Source organism: Brachyhypopomus gauderio, unplaced genomic scaffold (genome assembly GCF_052324685.1).
Source record: "Brachyhypopomus gauderio isolate BG-103 unplaced genomic scaffold, BGAUD_0.2 sc80, whole genome shotgun sequence".
Classification (NCBI taxonomy): domain Eukaryota; kingdom Metazoa; phylum Chordata; class Actinopteri; order Gymnotiformes; family Hypopomidae; genus Brachyhypopomus; species Brachyhypopomus gauderio.
In genome coordinates this window covers 1,069,923-1,091,497 of record NW_027506901.1, presented here as the reverse complement: position 1 = coordinate 1,091,497, position 21,575 = coordinate 1,069,923, and the positions used below count along the sequence as shown (strand labels likewise).

Genomic DNA, 21,575 nt, shown 5'->3' with positions numbered 1-21,575 from the left:
GGCCCCCCCCACAACGTGACACCTGTACAAACCATGTATTATTATTACTAATTGGTGTTGCTGTAATTATTATTATTAATTACAGCAACACCAATAAGAAAAAAAGTATAGAGAACTTTTTTCAGGGACTTAAAACTAACTTTTCCCCACAGACAATAAAGGTCTGTCAAATATACATTAAGTGTAACAACACCTCATTGCACACACACACACACACACACATACACATTTACTAGAAACATGGCAGCATTGCAGTAAACTGTTTCCAAGCTTGGTGTTACACTCAGCCTTTCCAAATGTCCCCATTGCACTCCCACTCTGCAGGCCCCCCGAACCCTCCCCCCATCCCCAGCCAACCCACTGGACAGCTATGTATGGGGCGAAGAGGAGGGGGTTTGGGGAGAGTGCCAGACCTCAGCAGACACCCCATCTAAGATGACGGAAATGTAAATACACAATCCTTTTCTAAGCTAAACTGAGCAGAGCAGGGTCCTGTCCAATCACAAGCTAGAGTCTAAAAGGGATTAGCTTGTCACCACAGAACTCAGCGGTATATAAAGCTGAACCCAACCCTTCTTAGCTGGGTGACCCCTATTTCGGCTTTGGTGAACAGGAACTGATCCCAAGGACTGTTACCTCTGTTGTCTCGTGCACAGGTAAAGAAACTGAAAAACTGCAACCCACATTCTTTGCAAGAAAAGTGGTAACATTCAGGATTGTTATTGAATTAGTGATTTGGCAAAAATAAATAGGGACCTCAAGAAAAATGTGGATTCAAAGAATGAATAACCCTAACCTAACCTAACCTTAAAATGTTCTTTTTATATCTGATTTTCCTAACTGATAAAAGCTTAGCAGGTGTGGGGCGCTAAATGTAATTTGCTTACAGCAGAGACATATTTTTTAAATCTTTAAGTGCTATATACAGTTCAAATAACTTTGATCAATGTGATTTGATTTTGCAATTGCAGAAACAGTAAAACAAAACATGCTCATTTCTCATTAGTGGTCATTCACAGCCCCTGACTGTGCATTTGTAGCTGTGATCTGTGCTAATATTACCAGCGTAACAGGTGCATTTGAGCCTTAAAGAGGGGAGAGATGGCTTCTAGTTCTCAGCTTTCTTCTGCACAGCTGTCTGCTCATAACTCAGCCAAACACGTACAGTTTGAACCAAGGAGCTAAGGGCAAAAAAAGATAAATGTTTTCTAAGTGCTCCAAGGTTTTCACTTTCTACACATTTTCTTCAGATAAACACAGTCTGTGGTACATTAGGGTTAGAGTTAGTTAGGGTTAGGGGTTAGGGTTAGTTAGGATTAGGGGTTAGGTTTAGCCCTTTATACAGTTCAGACAGCACAGAAAGTTTCCATACTGCGTCCGTGCTGACATGACTCATCACCAACACAGACAGTGTACCACTTAATGAAGGAAACCTGCTTGAAATGTTGGGTAGATATTCCATCTTAAACAAAGGGAACAGTTAGGCTGTTTAGGGCTGTGCATAAATTAGACCCTCAAGACTGAAGCAGGCAGCAGCATTAGGGTGTTATGCCACAATACATGCAGGTGTGTGTGTGTGTGGGTGTGTGTGTGTGTGATCAGAACATGCTTTTCTGTATAGTGAGATTGGATGTAATGTGAGAATAAGGGAGTGACATGGGCACCATCACAAAAATAGAAGCTCTCAGGCTGGACCCTAGAATAACCGAACCCTTTCTCAGGCATATCAGACACACCAGTTGAGGAGCCAGAGGCCTGCTGGGATACTTAAAGTCTCCAGACCTTCATAACGTTTGCAGCTGTTGGTGTGTGTGTGGTGTTGTATGTTGACTGGAGTAACTGACATGGCAGCAGGCAGGACTGTTCTGCTACATTTGGTCATGGTGGTAATTTATTTTTTAAAGTCCTGTTAAATTTTTCAGTGTTGACACATGTAGCAGATGATGATTTTACAGACCATATAAGTTTACTGGAAACAAAAATGGTCAGTTCTTGAGTGGCTGACTATACATGTCTGTTATCATGTATAATCAATAGCACAGGAACTTTACAACACCCTCTGCACTCATTAAAGCACTGTAACATAACGAAGCTTTTATGAACTTATAATTTCTAACTCATTTCATGTCTCAACCCTCCATATTACAGTGCTAGAAACGCAATCATGCCTTTCGGAAACACCCACAACAACTTTAAGCTCAACTTCTCTGTGGATGATGAGTTTCCTGACCTTACAAAACACAACAACCACATGGCCAAGGTGCTCACTAAGGAGGTATATACCAAGCTGAGAGACAAGCAGACCCCCACTGGATACACGCTGGATGATGCTATTCAGACTGGCGTCGATAACCCTGGTGAGTGGAGACAGGACCCAGCATTGCTTATTTACCTCATGCATGCTGGATGCCTAATACCTGTTTAACAGGTTATTTAGGTGCTATGGAGTTAAATAAAGTTATAATACAACAATGCAACTTGAGAGTTCACAGAGTAGCTGCTTCATTTTGTTTGCAGTGAGATTGCTGACATGCCGGTTAGAGTGCCATTTACCTTACATTCATCCCATGAGCCTTGAGTCTTACATGTTTGTTTTGTCTCAGTCTCATTGGTCATCTGTATTCCTCAGGTCACCCCTTCATCATGACTGTCGGCTGTGTGGCTGGTGATGAGGAATCCTACGACGTGTTTAAGGACCTCTTTGACCCCGTCATCTGTGACCGACATGGGGGATACAAAGCCACAGACAAGCACAAGACTGACCTGAACTTCGAGAACCTGAAGGTCAGTGGACATCAGCCACCGCACTAACCCTCTAACAATCATTTACTTTACTAAATAATGGCCAAACATTAATATTACGCAAATGCCTAGGATAGTAACAAACTAAACACATTAGGTTTTTACTAGTTACACCAGTTAGTTTTACGCACACTAGTGTGAACCAGGCCTAACTGTGGATACTGCACTTGGTTTTTCATAGGGAGGTGATGACCTTGACCCCAACTACGTTCTGAGCAGCCGCGTGCGTACGGGACGTAGCATCAAGGGGTACGCCCTGCCCCCCCACAACAGCCGTGGGGAGCGCAGAGCTGTGGAGAAGCTGTCCGTGGAAGGTGAGGCTCCCCATGGTTAGGGCCCACTGACCTTAGGGTGAACCCTAAACCTAGTGAAGCTAGGTTTGAAGTGTGAAGCTGTCTGTAGAGGGTGAGGTACCCCACCTGTCACGGTCTAATGGTCCAACGGAAGAACAGCAACATCCATTACAATTCTGCAGTGCTTCACCTGAGTGGTTTTTGTTATCATACCTGTAAATGCCAATAGGTACATTTATGTAATATAAATTTCAATGATACTCCTTATATTGTACTCTACATACATTTCAACTGTTGTTTTTATCTTATAGTACTAATACATTTGTTTCAAAAGAGCGTAACCACATATAACAGTATAATAATTCTTCTTAATTTAAGCTCTGAACAGCCTGGATGGTGAATTTAAGGGGAAGTACTACCCCCTGAAGTCAATGACTGATGCTGAACAAGAGCAGCTCATTGCTGACCACTTCCTGTTTGACAAGCCCGTTTCCCCCCTGCTGCTGGCAGCCGGCATGGCCCGCGACTGGCCTGACGCCAGAGGCATCTGGTGAGTGAAAGGGGTGTAGGGGGTAGGGGCAGAGTGTGTAGGGGGTAAGGGCTAGGGGCTAGGGGTAGAGTCTGTTGGGTCCATCATTTGACTTGGGATACAACATATTGAGTGCAAGCGTAGCGTTCATGACTAAGAGTGTAGTGTGTAGTGTAGTGTGTAGTGTGTAATGTAGTGTAAACTTTGTGATTAGGAGTAAAATATTGTAGATGCGATACATGGAAAGGGTGAGATGTAGTGGACGTGAGTGGGACCAGAGTAACATGAGGATTAGGGTTAGGGTTAAGTCCAGGGGTTAGGGTTAGGGTTGGAATTACACTGTGTAGGATAGTTTAGGGTTAGGGTTGGAATTACGCTGTGTAGGGTAGTTTAGGGTTAGAGTTGGAATTACGCTGTGTAGGGTAGTTTAGGGTTAGAGTTGGAATTACGCTGTGTAGGGTAGTTTAGGGTTAGAGTTGGAATTACGCTGTGTAGGGTAGTTTAGGGTTAGAGTTGGAATTACGCTGTGTAGGGTAGTTTAGGGTTAGAGTTGGAATTACGCTGTGTAGGGTAGTTTAGGGTTAGAGTTGTAATTACGCTGTGTAGGGTAGTTTAGGACTTGAAGGGTTAGGATTCCCTGGCTGACTGAAGCTCGTTTCACTGTGTTCTGTGTGTGATCCTTTCTTTAGGCACAATGAGAACAAGACCTTCCTGGTGTGGGTGAATGAGGAGGATCACCTACGCGTCATCTCCATGCAGAAGGGTGGGAACATGAAAGAGGTCTTCAGACGCTTCTGTGTTGGTCTGAACAAGGTAGAGTTCACGCACACGCACACACACATACACACAAACATCGTAACCCACTTACTAGAATACACATGGGTTTAAATATGCAAACATTCATATGCAAATGAATATATACATACATTAAAAACAAATGAAGAATTAAACTGATACACTGTATGTAACTCTAATTTATGTGTCTAATCAGACACGTAAAGTCTTCACTTTTCAACTCTGTTGAATTTATATCTGGCCTTCTCTAGATATAAACCAAAAAGACCATGTAGCATTACTAACCTTACCGCTCCAAGAAACAGGAGTGAGAAAATCAAAATACAGTCCCAGAACACATTTAAACGCCAATACACACACGTTTATATGCTGATACTTAACATTTAAGAGCAGTGGCAAACTACATAAAATCAAACTGGATAGATAACACAATGATAAACTATAGTGAAAAGTGAGGATATTCAGTTTTGAGCAAGTCAATTCACTATATTGTTAAGCTCAATAATAACGGAAACTTGCTTCTAATATGCAGGAGGACATCAGTAGAGGGACACATGTCCACAGGTGCTAGTTTAATCATAATAGCTGAGCTGTATGGCTCATATATTATGAATATGCCTGTTACGTTTTTGCTCATTTATAGACTCGAAAATTAGCACCTACATAGCTGCTATCCAATCTAGACAACATCTGCAACTGTTGGTTTTAAAATGGTTTCATTTAATCTAATCACTGATCTAATGTTAACTTTGCTGACTTCCTGGCTAATTTTGAGATCATTGGTTTGTACATAAACTGAAGTGGTATGTTTGTATAACAGATGGACATTTTCAGGCTAATTCTACATATAATAAATACACATAAATACACATTTCTCTCATTTTAACTGCCTATGTGGCAAATGGACTAATCAAAATTAAAAGATAGCAAACTACTCAAAATCATGCAGAAAGCTTAGCTTATGTAGCTGAACTTTGCTTGCTAGCTGACCCAGGGATATTGCTAACAGAAAAAGACTACATAAAGACCACACACACACACACACACACACACACACACATATAAACATGTAACACTTTATGAACACGTAAGCCATATAAAGTCAGACTCAAGCTACAGTTACTGATGAAAAAGCTAGTGTCTTACCTTAGTTTTAATACATTGGGGCCAACTTCTCCAACATAATAGTTACATAACCTAGCTAAATAAAATGTGTCATATTTTGTCAATTGTGATTTTTTTCACCACAATTGAAATTTGTCCTTTTAACCCATCTGTGCAGTTAGAACACACACACTAGTGATTACTGTGGTGCACACAGCGGTGGGCAGCCCTAGCCAAGCACCTGGGGAGCAGTTGGGTTTAGGTGCTTTGCTCAAGGGCACCTGAGTCATGACCTCAGGTCTGGGAATCAAACCCACGACCCTCCGGTCACAAGACCAGTTCCCTACCACCAGGCCATGACTGCCCCTAGATAACCATCCTAAATTTTGTTTTCAAGTAAATGCAATAACTTATTTAAATACATTGAATAAATAATAAGATGAATACTGCTACTAATTCAACTAATTTGTATGTTATGGCAGCCTGATTTGGACATTTTAAAACGGTGGGGTGGGCTGGGGTTTGTGATGTAAGATGCAGAGCCGGAGTGGCTAATCGGGAGATTCAGGAGGATTCCCGATGGGCCGGCTCATGTCAATCTCTAGTTTGGGCCGATTGGGATGGAAAAATAATTTTGGGCCGGATTTGCGCATGAAACTCCCGGGCTGAAAAAGTGGCCCACTCCGGCCATGGTAAGATGTATTGTTGAAAAATACTACAATTTAACACAGAAACTATCAGCAATACTTTCTATTCATTATTCCATATACCAATATTATGATGTTATTAGTAATCCAGATCAGTATTATAGCCCTTTATAGATTTTTGTTACAGATCAGAAAAAACACTTTAACTTTAATGTGATCTGATCCATGAACGAATGAGCAAAGCTCTTTATTCATTCAACAGTGAATTTATTCAGAAGTCAGAATGTAAGGTTTATTATCTTCATTTTTATCTTACCCAGCTTTCTAGATATTATCTAAATGCATAATTACTTTTCACCGATCTGATGCTACTGTGTCCATTTTTGTTTGTACTTGTACGGTAGATTGAGGAGGTGTTCAAGAAGCACAATCACGGATTCATGTGGAGTGAACACCTGGGCTTCATCCTGACCTGCCCATCAAACCTCGGCACTGGCCTGCGTGGGGGGGTTCACGTGAAGCTGCCCAAACTCAGTGAACACCCCAAATTTGAGGAGATCTTGAACAGACTGCGTCTGCAGAAGCGTGGCACAGGTATGAACGCACACACACACACACACACACACACACACATATTCACACTTGTCACCTGATATTTTGACCCTCCACCTATTTCCTCTCATCTGGCTCCTCAGGTGGTGTTGACACAGCCTCAGTGGGTGGAGTGTTTGACATCTCCAACGCGGACCGTATTGGTACCTCGGAGGTGGAGCAGGTGCAGTGCGTGGTGGATGGTGTCAAGCTCATGGTTGAGATGGAGAAGAAACTGGAAAAGGGGGAGTCCATCGACAGCATGATCCCCGCCCAGAAGTAGATCAGGTCCCTCTTTCTTTTTTCCTCATTCTCCTTCCTGTTCTTTTTTTTTTGTTTTTTACATCTTTCCATCAGCCGAGCAGAATGCTGTTGCCCTCAAACTCTGCTTGACTTTTGGTTCTGTCCTTTTCTTCTATTCTTTTCCTTGCTTTCGACACCCTGTTTTGTCTGCTTGGTGTTCAGTCGGTGACATCTTGGGATCAGATTCGTGGCACGGGCAGCAGGGCCTGTGTCATTTGTTTCACCTCAAACTGGTTCAAACTGGTTGTAAAAAGTCAATTAGTCAAAAGTTCAATAAAAGGACCCCATGAAACAAACTTGTGCATCTTTTTTTTCTCCTTGTCAAACTGATACCATGACGTGAAGAGGGCAAAAGTGCCCAGTGCTGTCTCTGCATATTCACAGTACAGCAAGTAACTGGTAAGCTGAGCTAAGTGTGTAAGGGTAGAGAAACTGCTCAGACAGAGGTGCTATTGTGTTAGGATTAGGGTTAGGATTAAGAATGTTAAGTTTAGGGTTAGGATTAGGGATTCCTGCTTTCACAATTTTCAGGCCTGCAAAACCACCATTTCCCATTTAGTCATATTTCATGTCTTCTTCAGTATATATCCCTTAGCATTATGCTAAACTACAGTATCTATGGTACCTTGATAAAAACACTAGTATGTTGGGCTAAAGGGGGCTGCAAAATGACTTTTTTACTTATAACCACATAAACACAGTTCAACTAACATGATAACATTTTGCACCAACAGGTGTAAATAAAACATTTAAATTTTAAGGGAAGTCCACATTACATTGAATAAATAGTTCACAGATGATTCCAACAGTAAGTTTTATTTCTGTCCATTCCTTATTCACCAGAGGTGCACAGACGTCTGGAAAAACAAAGTGAAACAAATTCTTATGAACTATCTTAACCCATCTGCACTTGGCAGGATACATCATGTCTGTCTGTCCTGGTTTCTTAATCATACTGCATATTAGAATGATGCCTTATGAGAAACAGCATGCCATGATGTCAGACACAACTCCCGTGATGTCAACCCTCGTTACACACGCACACACACTCACACTGTTTCTGTCTCTGATTAACCACTCAGTCAGTCTCTCTCTGCCACCACCCCTAGGGTTAGGGTTATTCTCTCTAACCCTAGGGGTTAGGGTTAGGGTTATTCTCTCTAACCCTAGTGTTAGGGTTAGGGTACCACCCCTCTCCTCCAGAATTATGTGGGTATGTGGGTTACTGTCTTCACCACACACAGAAGGTTCTGGAGAGCCAGCAGAAGCACTAGCAGGAATTAACCTGGAAGTCTAAGATAAATACTACAGTCATATTATCAGTATCTCAATATTCTCATTTTTATATGCAGTCAACATCTGACTCATATAAACCAAGTATTTTTTCTCCCAAGATAATTATCCTAGAAAATAAATGAAATACCTGTGCAAATATCCACAAATTTAAGTGTTCACATTTAAGACATTAGCGCTCTCTAGTGGCAGGTTTAGGGTATAACCCAAAGAGCCACAGGATGTAGCTGATTCAAGTCAAAGCGAGTGCACAGAGATCTAAGAACACATTTAACAGATAAGGATCCAAGACCAGATCACAACAGATCAGACCAGATCCAAATAGATCAAACCAGCTCAGACCTGCACTCTCTTCATATACTGCTTAGAATTTACAAAGGGGAGTGTCTCCATTACAGGAGTCCAATCACAGGCTGATGTTGCAAAGATTTCCTATGACTCAGTTTGTGAACTGTAAGTGGAGTTTTATCTTTCCTCTCAAACACCCACAGACGGAGAGAAAGAAGCACAAAGATGAGAAAATATCAGAATGTAAAGGAGTGGAATAGCTGATACTGAGCTGTGGGGTCGAGGGTCAGAGGGTCACCTGTGTGGAACATAGGTTAGATCTTGTGGGTACAAGTCATGTGCAGGAAGAGGGAGCTGGTGTCCTCCAAGTGCACTAGCTAAGTCCCAGAGGACCACAGCGCCATCTACTGGAGGATGTCCCCTACCTGAAGCCCTAACCCTAACTGGGCTCAACAAGTCCAAGCCTTGGCGTCCCGATTTGGAGAGTCGGCTGCATAAAATACTGCTGTCAAAGCTACAACAATGCAAATTCAATTGATCACCTAATTTCCTTGAGTTAAAGCAGGTTTTTTGGAGTATGAGAAACACAACAAAGTGCAGTACTGAGCTCACACAGCCTTGGGATTGGGAAACACGGCTCCACTGCTCAAGTTTCCTGCACTTCCCTTATCCTAATGGGCTCTGTCTCATTTCTCATCTCTAGTGTACACTTTTTGGTGCATTTATTCAGCAAAAACACTGCCCTATTCACACAAACTCCTCCTTTTCCTGTGACATCAGATTGTATGGCAATCAAAGCCACCCTATCTGGATAACACCAAAATAATTTTTCATTTATAAGAGGTAATTTTCAGGGAGCTAGTTACTGGTAGAGGGCAGTTACTGGAGGGTCATTCAACAAATCACAGTCTAATTACATTACATTAGCAAATTTGTTTTGTAAGATTTATTCCTTTTATCTTTTTCTGTTATATATGTGTTCCATTTGTTCCTGTTTTGTAGAGTTGTCGGTTTACTGTATTTTTCATCCCAAGCTCTGTACGCTACTATTCTTGTTTATGTAAAGCACTTTGAATTACCGGTGTCTGAAATGCACTGAATAATTATACAAATAAATGTTATAGTAATAATAAAATAAAATAAAAAAATAACTGCAAAAGCAGAACCTTCTCAGCATGTTTAGACTGGTGTCTAGATGTCTAATGCCACTTATAAGCTGAGGGAGGAGTGGAGGAAGGAGGAGGAGGGTGGTGGAGGAGGAGGGAGGTGGAGGAGGAGGGGTGGAGGAGGGTGGTGGAGGGGGAGAGTGGTGGAGGAGGGTGGTGGAGGGGGAGAGTGGTGGAGGGTGGAGGGTGGAGGGGGAGAGTGGTGGAGGAGGGTGGTAGAGGGGGAGAGTGGTGGAGGGTGGAGGGTGGAGGGGGAGAGTGGTGGAGGAGGGTGGTGGAGGGGGAGAGTGGTGGAGGAGGGTGGTGGAGGAGGAGGGTGGTGGAGGGTGGAGGGAGGGGGGAGGAGGTGGACTCAGGTCCAGCAGATAAGTGAATATTAGCCACACATATTTGGCTAATGGTGAAATCCATGACTACGATAACCCAGAACTGCTTGTTTTTACATTCACTCATGTGCATCTGATATTGTAGTCTATTTATCTGATATTGATATCTGATATTAATCTGATGTTGTAGTCTATTATTCTGGATGACAGTTACAAAGTAAAAGTCAGATATAGGCTAAACCGTACTTCAATATTCATGTGTAATTGGTTGGTGTAAATATCTAAATCTACGGGAGACTTCGGTTTATTGATACAAAGAAGAATGTGGGAGATGGGGGGGGGGGGGGGGGGGGGGGTTGTTCAGATTTGTGTTTCGGCACAGAACAAGAGAACATGTGAAATACTTACATAAGAGCATACAAAATAGTTACATGGTTAAAAAAAACAAGAAAGCAATGACACCATTAAAATAATTTCATGAGTAGAACAAAAATACTGGAATCAATCCAGGACTTGTGGATGTGGGGATGAGGTTTGCTTTATGTGTGTGTTTGTGGGTCTGTGTGTGTGTGTGTGTGTTTGTGGGTTTGTGTGTGTGTGTGTGTGTGTGTGTGTGTGTGTGTGTGTGTGTGTGTGTGTGTGTGTGTGTGTGTGTGGAGGGAGAAGGATTTTCAGTCTACGCAACCAGAGTTGGAATAAGCCAAGTTAGTTCACCATGACAACAGAGAAAAGACAGTGTGTGTCCAATAGTTGGCTTTTCGCTCAGCCCCTCATAATCTCATCTCTCCGAGAGGTCTGAGGGGTAGTGGGTCTGAAAACAAACGTCACCCCCCACAGGAGTGTGTAGTGTACACTGTTTGTTTTGGATGAGCTGATGCTCATCTGACACACCTCTGCCTGGAACGTGACCTTTGACCCTGCTGCATTATAGCTGCAGCAATGCAGGAAGGAGCCACACCCCCTCGCTGCATTGCGCACAGCCAGTACCGCCGCAATGATGGTGCGGGGCCTACGCACACTCACATTCCTCCCCCCTCCCCAGAGCCAGGGCTCGGCCTCTTCCTGATCCCCAGGTAGATGGCCACTGACACAGTCGTCCGGGGGGGCAGGATCAGTGACAAAGGGGAAAGAAACACAGAGACACATGGGTTATTTATGACAGGTACACACAAATACAGCGGTTCATGACAGCTACACAAACACTATTATTTATGACAGGTACACACAAATACAGTGGTTCATGACAGCTACACAAACACTATTATTTATGACAGGTACACACAAATACAGTGGTTCATGACAGCTACACAAACACTATTATTTATGACAGGTACACACAAATACAGCGGTTCATGACAGCTACACAAACACTATTATTTATGACAGGTACACACAAATACAGTGGTTCATGACAGCTACACAAACACTATTATTTATGACAGGTACACACAAATACAGCGGTTCATGACAGCTACACAAACACTATTATTTATGACAGGTACATACAAACACTTATTTATAATTAGGTATGTATGTTCTTAGCTCTGGTCACCACCTGAACAAAGAATTCACTGACTGTGCGTGATATGTGTGTGTGTGTGTGTGTGTGTGTGTGTGTGTGTGTGTGTGTGTGTGTGTGTGTGTGTGTGTGTGTGTGTGTACGTGTGTGTGTGTGTGTGTGTGTGTGTGTGTGTGTGTGTGTGTGTGTGTGTGTGTGTGTGTGTGTGTTTAATACAGATGCTCACCCTGAGAACGGAGGTCGGCCGACTCTCTCAGGTTCATCTGTGACCCTGAAAAACAAACAAATGGATTTCAGTTCACTGAACATTTCCCAAGACCAAATGCACATGGTTGCCACAGTGATCTAACCACAACCATAAACTCTAAACCCTAAACCATACTCTTTCTAACCCTAAACCCTAACTATCTAACCCTAAACCCTAACTCTATCCTAAACCCTAACCCTCGAACATCAGTCTATAAGAAAGACCAGCATCAGCCCATAAAGGACAACCAAACACACACACACACACACATCCACATAGTGTGTGTGGGTATAACTCCAGGGGTCTCTGTAGGGTTCACTATAACTGTAAGGGTCTCTGTAGGGTTCACTATAACTGTATGAATGAATGAATGTTCAACTTATTATAGCGCCTTTCTAGATACTCAAGGTCGCTTTTTTAACAATTTTAACACGGGTACAACTCTTACACTACCAATCACACACCAGCGAGAAGCGGCAGCCAATTGCACACAGCGTATTTCTACCGGGATCCTCAGCCCCCTGGGGGACTGAATGGGGTGCAGGAAGGGGAGAGAGGACAGACCCTAGTGACAGAGCACCATCCACACAAACACACACTCAGACAACTGCTTTTATTGAACATGAAGACACACAGACACAATTTGGCAGGGAATAAGAGAGGGCCAATTTACCTAACCTCCATGTCTTTGGACTGTGGGAGGAAACCGGAGAAAACTCTGTAGGGTTCAGTATAACTGTAAGGGTCTCTGTAGGGTTCAGTAGGGTTTTAACTATGACACAGTAACTTCATCCTCTTCATAGTGAGATAACAAATCAATCATGAAATAAGAGAATTATATAATAATAATATAATTATAATAATTTTGCCATGTTAATTTGACCACACACATATGCATACATTAAAACCCTGAGGCATTTGCAGATTTAGATGTACATAAACATACATGCACACACAGCCTGATTGAAGGGAGACAGTGAAACAGAGTGAGCATTGAGAAGAATAAAGAAAGATGAGCCAGGCATACAGTGAGACAGGCAGATAGGCATACAGTGAGACAGGCAGACAACGGAACTTACTAACTGTTTTGGATCCCTGTGGAAGAGTGGCACCCGACACTGACTTATTAGAACCCTGCCTCTTAGAGGGGTCGAGATTGACCCTGAGGGAGAGACAGAAAAAGAGGTAGAGAGATAGAGTCAGCCAGGCAGACAGAGAAAGGGAGACAGAGATAAAAGGAAATACAGGGGAGAGAGAGGGAGCAAGAGTAGGAGATAAAAACAGAAGGAAAGTGAAACAGAGAAGGAGATGGAGATGAAAGAAGTAGTGGGTGTTTGAGAAGTAGGAGCAAAGCATTTAGCTTAGGGTTAGGGTTAGGGTTATTTAGGGTTAGGGATATATTATAGGGTATGGGCTATACTAATAGCATAGGGTTAGTGTTAGGGTTATTATAGCATAGGGTTAGTGCAGGGCCGGTTTTACCTATGGGCAATGTGGGCGACTGCCCAGGGTGCAATCTATTTTTAGCCCAAAAGCACAGAAGGGGAAAAAGTGGGGATCAAAGACCTAACATCCACACTTCGTGACAGGCTGCGCAGGCTGAGGAAGGTGAAGCAGACACGGAGGGAGAGGAGGAAAAAAGGGACCAGGAGGGCACAGTTCAGAAAGGACCCCTATAGGTTCACCAAGGGCTTATTAGGGGAATCTAGATCAGGAACTGACCAGCTCTAAAGAGGAGGTAGAGGATGCCCTCAAGTCAACACACGGTGACCCACAAAGACATGAAGATCTGGGCAACCACCCAAGAATCATCAGTGTTCCACCCCTGCAAAACAGCTGGAGACCAGAGTGCCAACATGGAAAGAAGTGGAGGAGGTATTAAAGAGGGCGAGAACAGCATCAGCCCCTGGACCAAGTGGATTACCCTACAAAGTCTACAAGAAGTGTCCACTCCTGCTACGTAGGCTATGGAAGATCTTGAGCACAATCTGGGCAAAGGGCAGCATACCGGCATCCTGGAGGGTGTCAGAGGGGTGTTTTGTGCCAAAGGAGAAAGAATCTTCTCAATCAATCAAAGTTTATTTGTATAGCGCTTTTCACAACACATGTTGTCACAAAGCGCTTTTCTGTAATCAGCCAGTTCCGCGCCATCTCCTTGCTGAGTGTAGAAGCCAAGATTTTTCTCTCAGTCTTGGCGCGGCTCATGACAACCTACATGACGCAGAATGGGTATGTTGACACCTCAATCAAGAAGGGAGGCATGCCAGGGTTCTCCAGGTGCCTGGAACATACCGCTGTCCTCAGTCATCTGATCCAGGAAGCAAAGGGAAAAAAGGGCAACATAACAGTTGTCTGGTTGGATCTGGCCAACGCGTATGGGCCTATACCCCACACCCTCATCAATAAGGCCATGGAGCAGTACCACATCCCGGACAAGATCAGGCAGATGATTAACAACTACTTGGGTTAATTTAAGCTGCACTTCCAGTCTGCCAAGTTCACTACCATGTGGCAGCCGCTGGAGAAGGGGATTGTAACATGGTGTACAGTCTCACCCATCCTCTTCATCATGGGGATGAACCTCCTGGTTGCAGCAGCAGCAGCAGAAGCCAAGGGACCAAGGACTGCAGCAGGAAGCAGACAGCCCCCCCTGAGAGGATTCATGGATGACCTCACTATAACCACTACAACACACGTGCAGGCCAGGTGGATCCTGAAGACCCTTGGGGCTTTGGCTTCATGGTCAAGGATGACATTCAAGCCCAAGAAGTCCTGAAGTATGATAATAAGGCGGGTGAAACTAACTGAAGCGTTTGAACTGCACATCCAAGGAGAACAGATCCCAACAATCAAGGAGAACCCCATCAAATGCCTAAGTAAGTGGTATGATGACACCCTTAGTGACAGGAACAACATCACCGACACAAGAAAACAGGCAGACGAGTGTCTCACGAGAATTGAAAGATCGGGCCTACCTGGCAAGTTTAAAGCCTGGAGATACCAACATGGGCTTCTACCAAGACTGATGTGGTTACTCACTCCCTATGTAGTGGAAGGGGTGGAAAGGAGAGTGAATAAACATCTCAGGCGTTGGCTTGGCATCCCTCCAAGATTCACAGCAGTGGGACTCTACATTCGGTCGGGGCAGCTGCGATTTCCATTTTCCTCTGTGGTAGAGAAGTTCAAGGTGGCCAAGTGCAGGGTGACCATGATGCTCAGGGACTCTAACGACGAGTGTGTCAACAAAGCCAGAGTTACCACAAGGACTGGCCGCAAGTCGGTAGCAGACACTACAGTCAGGCAAGCTGAAAGCTCTTTGGAGTTGAGGGACATTGTTTGCAACGTCTACAATGGGTGCCAGGCAGGGGCGAGGCTAGGGTATTTTTAGTGGTGCTAGAGCACCACCGTGAGGTTGCTCAGCACCACCTGGCTCAACACATTTTTAAAATATTATATTATGCAAAAAACTTGCTCTGCACCTGCGCAATACTTTGGTATTGTGCCTCTGTGAGCACTGGGGGCTGGGCACCCCTAAAGACCAGATCCTAAAATCGCCCCTGGTGCCAGGGACTAGAAACATCTCACTTCACACAGTGGAAGAAGGCAAGTGTGCAGTAGAGGAGGGAAATGGTGCAAGCTGAAATGCGTTACCAAGAGGAGGAAACACAGAAGGGGAAAGTTGTCGAACTAGCCACACAGGGGACATGGACCAGATGGGACCTCCCAAACAGGAGGGACACATGGTCTGAACTCTGGAGGCTGGAGCCATTCCGTGTAAGCTTTCTCTTGAGGTCTGTGTATGACGCCCTGCCATCACCAGTGAACTTGGTAAGGTGGGGCCTGAGGGAGGACCCACGCTGCAGGATGTGTGTGAAGGAGGGGACCCTGTCACACATACTAGCAGGGTGTCAAACAGCTCTGGCCCAGGGGAGATACAGGTGGAGGCATGACCAGGTGCTCCATGTGATCGCAGACAAGGGGCAGAAGGATGGGAGACGTCAGCTGACCTGGGTAGGAAGCTCACTTTCCCCCCTGTTGTCCAGACCACCTTGAGGCCCGACATAGTTATCTGGTCTGAGCAGGCTAAGAAGATCACCCTGGTGGAATTAACAGTGCCATGGGAGGAAGGCTGTGATGAGGCCCATGAGAGGAAGAACCTGAAGTATCAAGACCTCATCATGGAGTGCAGGGAAAAAGGCTGGCAAGTGTGGTTATTTCCAGTGGAGGTGGGGTGTTTCCGGCACAGTCTGTATGGTCGGTGCTCACGACACTCTGCGTTGCAGGCAGAGATCACAAGGCAGCTGTGCGCAGGACTGGGGAGGCAGCAGAACGGGCCTCTTGTTGGCTGTGGTTTAAAAGGGAGGAGGAGGGCTGGAGGCCTGGAGCTAATGGGCAGTGATCTGGCCACCACTGCTAACCCGCCAACTGGAGGGTGTAGCGGTTAAGGGTCAAAACACCCAGAGACGACATCGGTTCCAGGCCAAAAGCCACAGTTGTTTAGAGAGCGGCTGTATGTACGTCATCATCTGATGTATGCAACAATTGTGTAAAGTGCGGAGGTCATTGGATGCAAGAGGCTTAAAAAAATAATAAATATTAGAAATATTATTGATATAAGGTGGGGAGGGGGGTGTTAATGTTAACCAAGTGGGGAGGGGGGTGTTAATGTTAACCAAGTGGGGAGGGGGGTGGTTAGGGTGGGAGTGGCAATGTTAACCCAGTGACATCCTGTCAAAACTCTTCAGGTGTGCAGCCCTTAAAAGACTCTCTGGAGCATTGAGCATCTAACCCTAACCCTCCGGCTCAAGTGCTGTAAGTAGTGGCATGTCTGCACATAATTACATGTTAAGAATGAAAGTAACTGATTTTATGTGTTCTGTTGCCATCTGTGTCTTTACTCAGATAAACATTGAATTGATCCTGCAACCATGGAAAGAGCCACAGTATAAATGACAGACAGCTACTATCACACTAATAGGTAAATCATTTAAAGTTACATTTCTGGGCAATTCCATTACACTTGTTCTTAAAAATTCCCAATTCCATTAAACTTGTCCTTAACAATTCCCAAAATAACATCATTCTAGTGCCCTTTAATGACATTTCTGGACCTGAAAACCGATGGTCCAGGAAAATTTTGTTGGTTTTTGATGGTCCAGGAAAGTACATTTTTCAAACCAAGCACTTGACAAACACTGTAAAACATTTATACATCCCTGAATGCTCACAATGAAATCTTTGTTGGAATGTTGTTTGAGTTTTTCATCTATTTAGTTTTGAGGTGTGAGTGTGTGCATGTGTGTGCGAATGTGTGCATTTGGGTGCGTGTATATGTGTGTCTGCATATGGGTGTGTGTACATATGTCTGTGTGCATATGGATGTGTGCATGTGCGTATGTGTTTTTGTTAGTGTGCATATTCCCATTTGTGTCTTACCTGCGGGTGAGTTTGGAGGTGATTTTGCTGAACAGGTTGGATGTGGCTCGGGTGCGTGCGTGAGGGGGAAGGGTGACTGTGTCGTGTCCCAGGGTTGGTGATGTGGGCGGAGGCCCGTACCCAACAGACCCTCTCTCCCGGAGCTGACCTCCATGGAAGGTGCTCCGCACAGTAGAGCCCCGTGTTAGACGACAGCGCTCCCCAGAGGAAGAGGAGGATGAAGCTCCTGCTCCACCTATACTGAGAGTGGAAGGTGAGGCTGGGGGGAGGCGATGAGAGAGAGAGCTGGGGAGGGATGGAGAAATGGATACGGATGGAGAGGAATGGAGAAATGGATACAGATGGAGAGAGATGGAGAGGGATGGAGAGGGATGGAGAAATGGATACGGATGGAGAGAGATGGAGAATTGAATACAGATGGAGAGAGATGGAGAGAGATGGAGAGAGATGGAGAAATGGATACGGATGGAGAGAGATGGAGAAATGGATATGGATGGAGAGAGATGGAGAGAGATGGAGAAATGGATACGGATGGAGAGAGATGGAGAGAGATGGAGAAATGGATACGGATGGAGAGGGATGGAGAGAGATGGAGAGAGATGGAGAGGTGGGATTTTTTACTCAGATAAAGAGCAAATAAGCAGAGCTAGGTTAGGTTTAGGGTTCAGGGTTAGAGGTTAGTGTTTAGGGTTAGACCAGGGGTGCCCACAAGTTTTCAGCTTGTGATCTACTTATAAGATGACCAAGTCAGAAAGATCTACCTATTTATTTTTTAGCGGCATGTCTCAATCGTTGGGGGGGGGGGGGGGGGGGGGGGGGGGGGGGGGGGGGGGTGATGTGTGATGTGTGTCAATCGTTGATGGGGGAGGGGGGGGGGTTTGTGTGTGTCAAACCCTAGACGTCAGATTGGCTACCATGTATGTCAATCACAATACAACTGTCAGTGGAGTCATTCATCCACTACTTTTTAATGTCATGTGATCTACCCACACTTCCTTCACGATCGACCCACACTTCAGTTCTTGGGTGTGTATTTGTGTGTGAGTTAGTCTCACCTGTTTTGGGTGTGTATTTGTGTGTTAGTCTCACCTGTTCTTGAGTGTGTATTTGTGTGTGTGTCTCACCTGTTCTTGGGTGTGTGTGTGTGTGTGTGTGTGTGTGTGTGTGTGTGTGTGTGTGTGTGTGTGTGTGTGTATTTGTGTGTCTGTGTATGTGTGTATTAGTCTCACCTGTTCTCCTTGCCGTTCTGTAGTAGGGAGTGTCTATCCGTGCTTGGCCGATCTGTACAGACATACGTGTTCCTGCGTGTCATCGAACTGCCAGGGATATTATTCTACACACAGACACACACACACACACACACACACACACACACACACACACACACACACACGTGAGAAAGCGTACACTACAAACCATATAAATATTCATTTTAACACATGCTAATCTAATATCCAGACTGTGTATTTTAATGAGTTTCTGCTGAAGGATAAGGGTTGCCACTCTATCACAAAAACTCCCCACCAGTTTCCTACAACTCCCCCTCACTTTTCTTACTATTTCTCCTTCCTCTCTCTCTCTAAGCATCATTAAGCATCATGCCTGTTGGGTTTACTTCCTTCTTCCTTTCTCTCTACCATTTCATGTTTAAAAGTGCCCCCCCTCCCCCCAACGGTTGTAGATGTCAAGTTTTGTATACATGCCCTCCTTACGGTTGTAGCTGTCACGGTTTAAATAAGTGCCCCCCTTACGGTTGTAGCTGTCACGGTTTGAATAAGTGCCCCCCTTACGGTTGTAGCTGTCACGGTTTGAATAAGTGCCCCCCTTACGGTTGTAGCTGTCACGGTTTGAATAAGTGCCCCCCTTACGGTTGTAGCTGTCACGGTTTGACTAAGTGCCCCCCTTACGGTTGTAGCTGTCACGGTTTGAATAAGTGCCCCCCTTACGGTTGTAGCTGTCACGGTTTGACTAAGTGCCCCCCTTACGGTTGTCGCTGTCACGGTTTGAATAAGTGCCTCCCTTACGGTTGTAGCTGTCACGGTTTGAATAAGTGCCCCCCTTACGGTTGTTGCTGTCACGGTTTGAATAAGTGCCCCCCTTACGGTTGTAGCTGTCACGGTTTGAATAAGTGCCCCCCTTACGGTTGTAGCTGTCACGGTTTGAATAAGTGCCCCCTTTGCGGTTGTCGCTGTCACGGTTTGAATAAGTGCCCCCCTTACGGTTGTACCTGTCACGGTTTGAATAAGTGCCCCCCTTACGGTTGTACCTGTCACGGTTTGAATAAGTGCCCCCCTTACGGTTGTAGCTGTCACGGTTTGAATAAGTGCCCCCCTTACGGTTGTAGCTGTCACGGTTTGAATAAGTGCCCCCCTTACGGTTGTAGCTGTCCCGGTTTGAATAAGTGCCCCCCTTACGGTTGTCGCTGTTACGGTTTGAATAAGTGCCCCCCTTACGGTTGTCGCTGTCACGGTTTGAATAAGTGCCCCCCTTACGGTTGTAGCTGTCATGTCCTTGCGCCTGTCAGGGATTTCGGCCTTGTTGGGGTTGTTGGCGCTGCTGACCATGGGGCTGGAGGGGGGGATACTGCGACTGCCTGTCACACTACAGCTGGCTTTACGAGGCGGCATGCGGCTCTCACGCAGCTCACGCTCTGCCCCGCCCGTAGGGCTGCGTTTAGGGTGCATCACGGGCAAACTCGGTCCACCTGCAGGACGCGCACACATGCACACACACACACACACACACACACCACACACACCAAAGGTTTTAATTTTCATTCATGTACTGTGGTCAGTGCAACTCATTGGCAATGTGTAAAAGTTTGATTGGTAGGGATAGGGAGTTTGAGTTAGCACTAGGGGGATAACATTAGGGTGATAAATATAAAGCTGCTTTGTGACAACATGTGTTGTGAAAAGCGCTATATAAATAAATTTGACTTTGACATCATCATCAATGGGTTTAACTGACAAACAAAAAAAATTCTTACCTTATCACTCCTAAACACTTTGGTGTACAGTGTATTGTGCAGAATTATTGTGTAGTATTTGTGTATGGTGTAAGTGTGTAGTTTAAGTGTGCAGTATTAATGTGTATTATTAGATTGCGGTATTAGTGTACAGCATTAGTGTGTGGTAGATCAGTTTGTAGTATTGGTGTGCAGTAGGCCTGTGTGTAGTATTAGTGTGTGGTATTATTGTGCAGCATTAGTGTGTGGTACAGAGAATGTCTCACAGAAGTCGCTGTGTCGTCGCTGACGGTGGTAGGTAGAGGCACTGCGTTGGGTCTTGCTGTGTGAGGAAGAGGAGGAGGACGAAGCCACTGTGGCAGCAGTGGAGTGTTTGTTAGTTCCGTTGGTAACGGGGCTTGGTCGCACCCTTGGCAACGTCATACTGCCACTCACTCGTGACTCCGCACCATCCTGTAACCATGACAACAGGGCAGAGTCATCCAAAAAGGCTAGAAAATGTTCCCAGGTAACGGTAGTGAGTATAATGGTGCCAGGTAACAGTAGCGAGTATAATGTCGCCAGGTAACAGTAGCGAGTACAATGTTGCCAGGTAACAGTAGTGAGTACAATGTTGCCGGGTAACAGTAGCGAGTATAATGGTGCCGGGTAACAGTAGCGAGTATAATGTTGCCAGGTAACAGTAGCGAGTATAATGTTGCCAGGTAACAGTAGCGAGTATAATGGTGCCAGGTAACAGTAGCGAGTATAATGTTGCCAGGTAACAGTAGCGAGTATAATGTTGCCAGGTAACAGAAGTGATTGCTGTTTGTAATCTGACAATCCAGCAAGAATTAAAGAAGCATTACATCAAGAGTTTGATCATGAACTGTGTGTGTGTGTGTGTGTGTGTGTGTGTGTGTGTGTGTGTGTGTGTGTGTGTGTGTGTGTGTGTGCGTGTGTGTGTGTGCGTGTGTGTTCATACATATGTGTGTGTATGAGACAGAGATACAGAGAGATTATAACCTCTGTCTTCAGGCCCAACAGAAGGTAAGTTGCTGTGACTTCATTGTATTTCTGATTGAGTAAAGAATCCTTAATCTCCTCTGAAGTGAAGCCCATCCCAACCATCACTTCTGGAAAGAGAGAGAGAGAACACACACACCCATCAGATGAGAAAGAGAAAGAGAACACACACATTGCTCAGATGAGAGAGAGAGAGAGAGAGGGAGAGAGCACACACTCTCACACACAGATAAACACCCTTAAAGATAAACAACACCCAAACA

At 44.9% G+C, this 21,575-nt stretch overlaps 2 protein-coding genes across 3 annotated transcripts in view; one reads left to right on the top strand and one right to left on the bottom strand.

Moving 5' to 3' along the window:
* Positions 1 to 498: 498 nt before the first annotated feature.
* ckma (creatine kinase, muscle a) lies at positions 499 to 7,360 on the top strand. Its single transcript, XM_076991086.1, has 8 exons — positions 499 to 656; positions 2,149 to 2,357; positions 2,630 to 2,784; positions 2,984 to 3,116; positions 3,474 to 3,645; positions 4,314 to 4,437; positions 6,575 to 6,764; positions 6,866 to 7,360. The coding sequence occupies exons 2-8, from the start codon at positions 2,165 to 2,167 to the stop codon at positions 7,042 to 7,044; spliced, it is 1,146 nt and encodes a 381-aa protein (XP_076847201.1). The 5' UTR covers positions 499 to 656; positions 2,149 to 2,164; the 3' UTR covers positions 7,045 to 7,360.
* Positions 7,022 to 21,575, bottom strand: part of mark4a (MAP/microtubule affinity-regulating kinase 4a) — a 44,327-nt gene continuing 29,773 nt past the window's right edge. Inside the window, exons 11-18 of one of the 2 annotated variants that reach the window (XM_076991085.1) lie at positions 21,313 to 21,422; positions 20,574 to 20,760; positions 19,832 to 20,043; positions 18,569 to 18,672; positions 17,340 to 17,624; positions 12,983 to 13,065; positions 11,883 to 11,927; positions 11,024 to 11,221 (exon numbers count right to left, since the gene is read on the bottom strand). In XM_076991085.1, the coding sequence (XP_076847200.1) occupies positions 11,157 to 11,221; positions 11,883 to 11,927; positions 12,983 to 13,065; positions 17,340 to 17,624; positions 18,569 to 18,672; positions 19,832 to 20,043; positions 20,574 to 20,760; positions 21,313 to 21,422 (1,091 nt within the window). In that variant the 3' untranslated portion in view covers positions 11,024 to 11,156. Of the gene's footprint in view, positions 11,222 to 11,882; positions 11,928 to 12,982; positions 13,066 to 17,339; positions 17,625 to 18,568; positions 18,673 to 19,831; positions 20,044 to 20,573; positions 20,761 to 21,312; positions 21,423 to 21,575 lie in introns of both variants that reach the window. The other variant, XM_076991084.1, reaches the window with a different exon arrangement.

Coding starts and splice junctions, on each gene's coding strand:
- ckma (XM_076991086.1), top strand. CDS start 2,165: ATGCCTTTCGGAAACACCCACAACAACTTTAAGCTCAACTTCTCTGTG. Junction 2,358..2,629: donor GACTGGCGTCGATAACCCTG/GTGAGTGGAGAC, acceptor TGTATTCCTCAG/GTCACCCCTTCATCATGACT. Junction 3,646..4,313: donor CCTGACGCCAGAGGCATCTG/GTGAGTGAAAGG, acceptor TCCTTTCTTTAG/GCACAATGAGAACAAGACCT.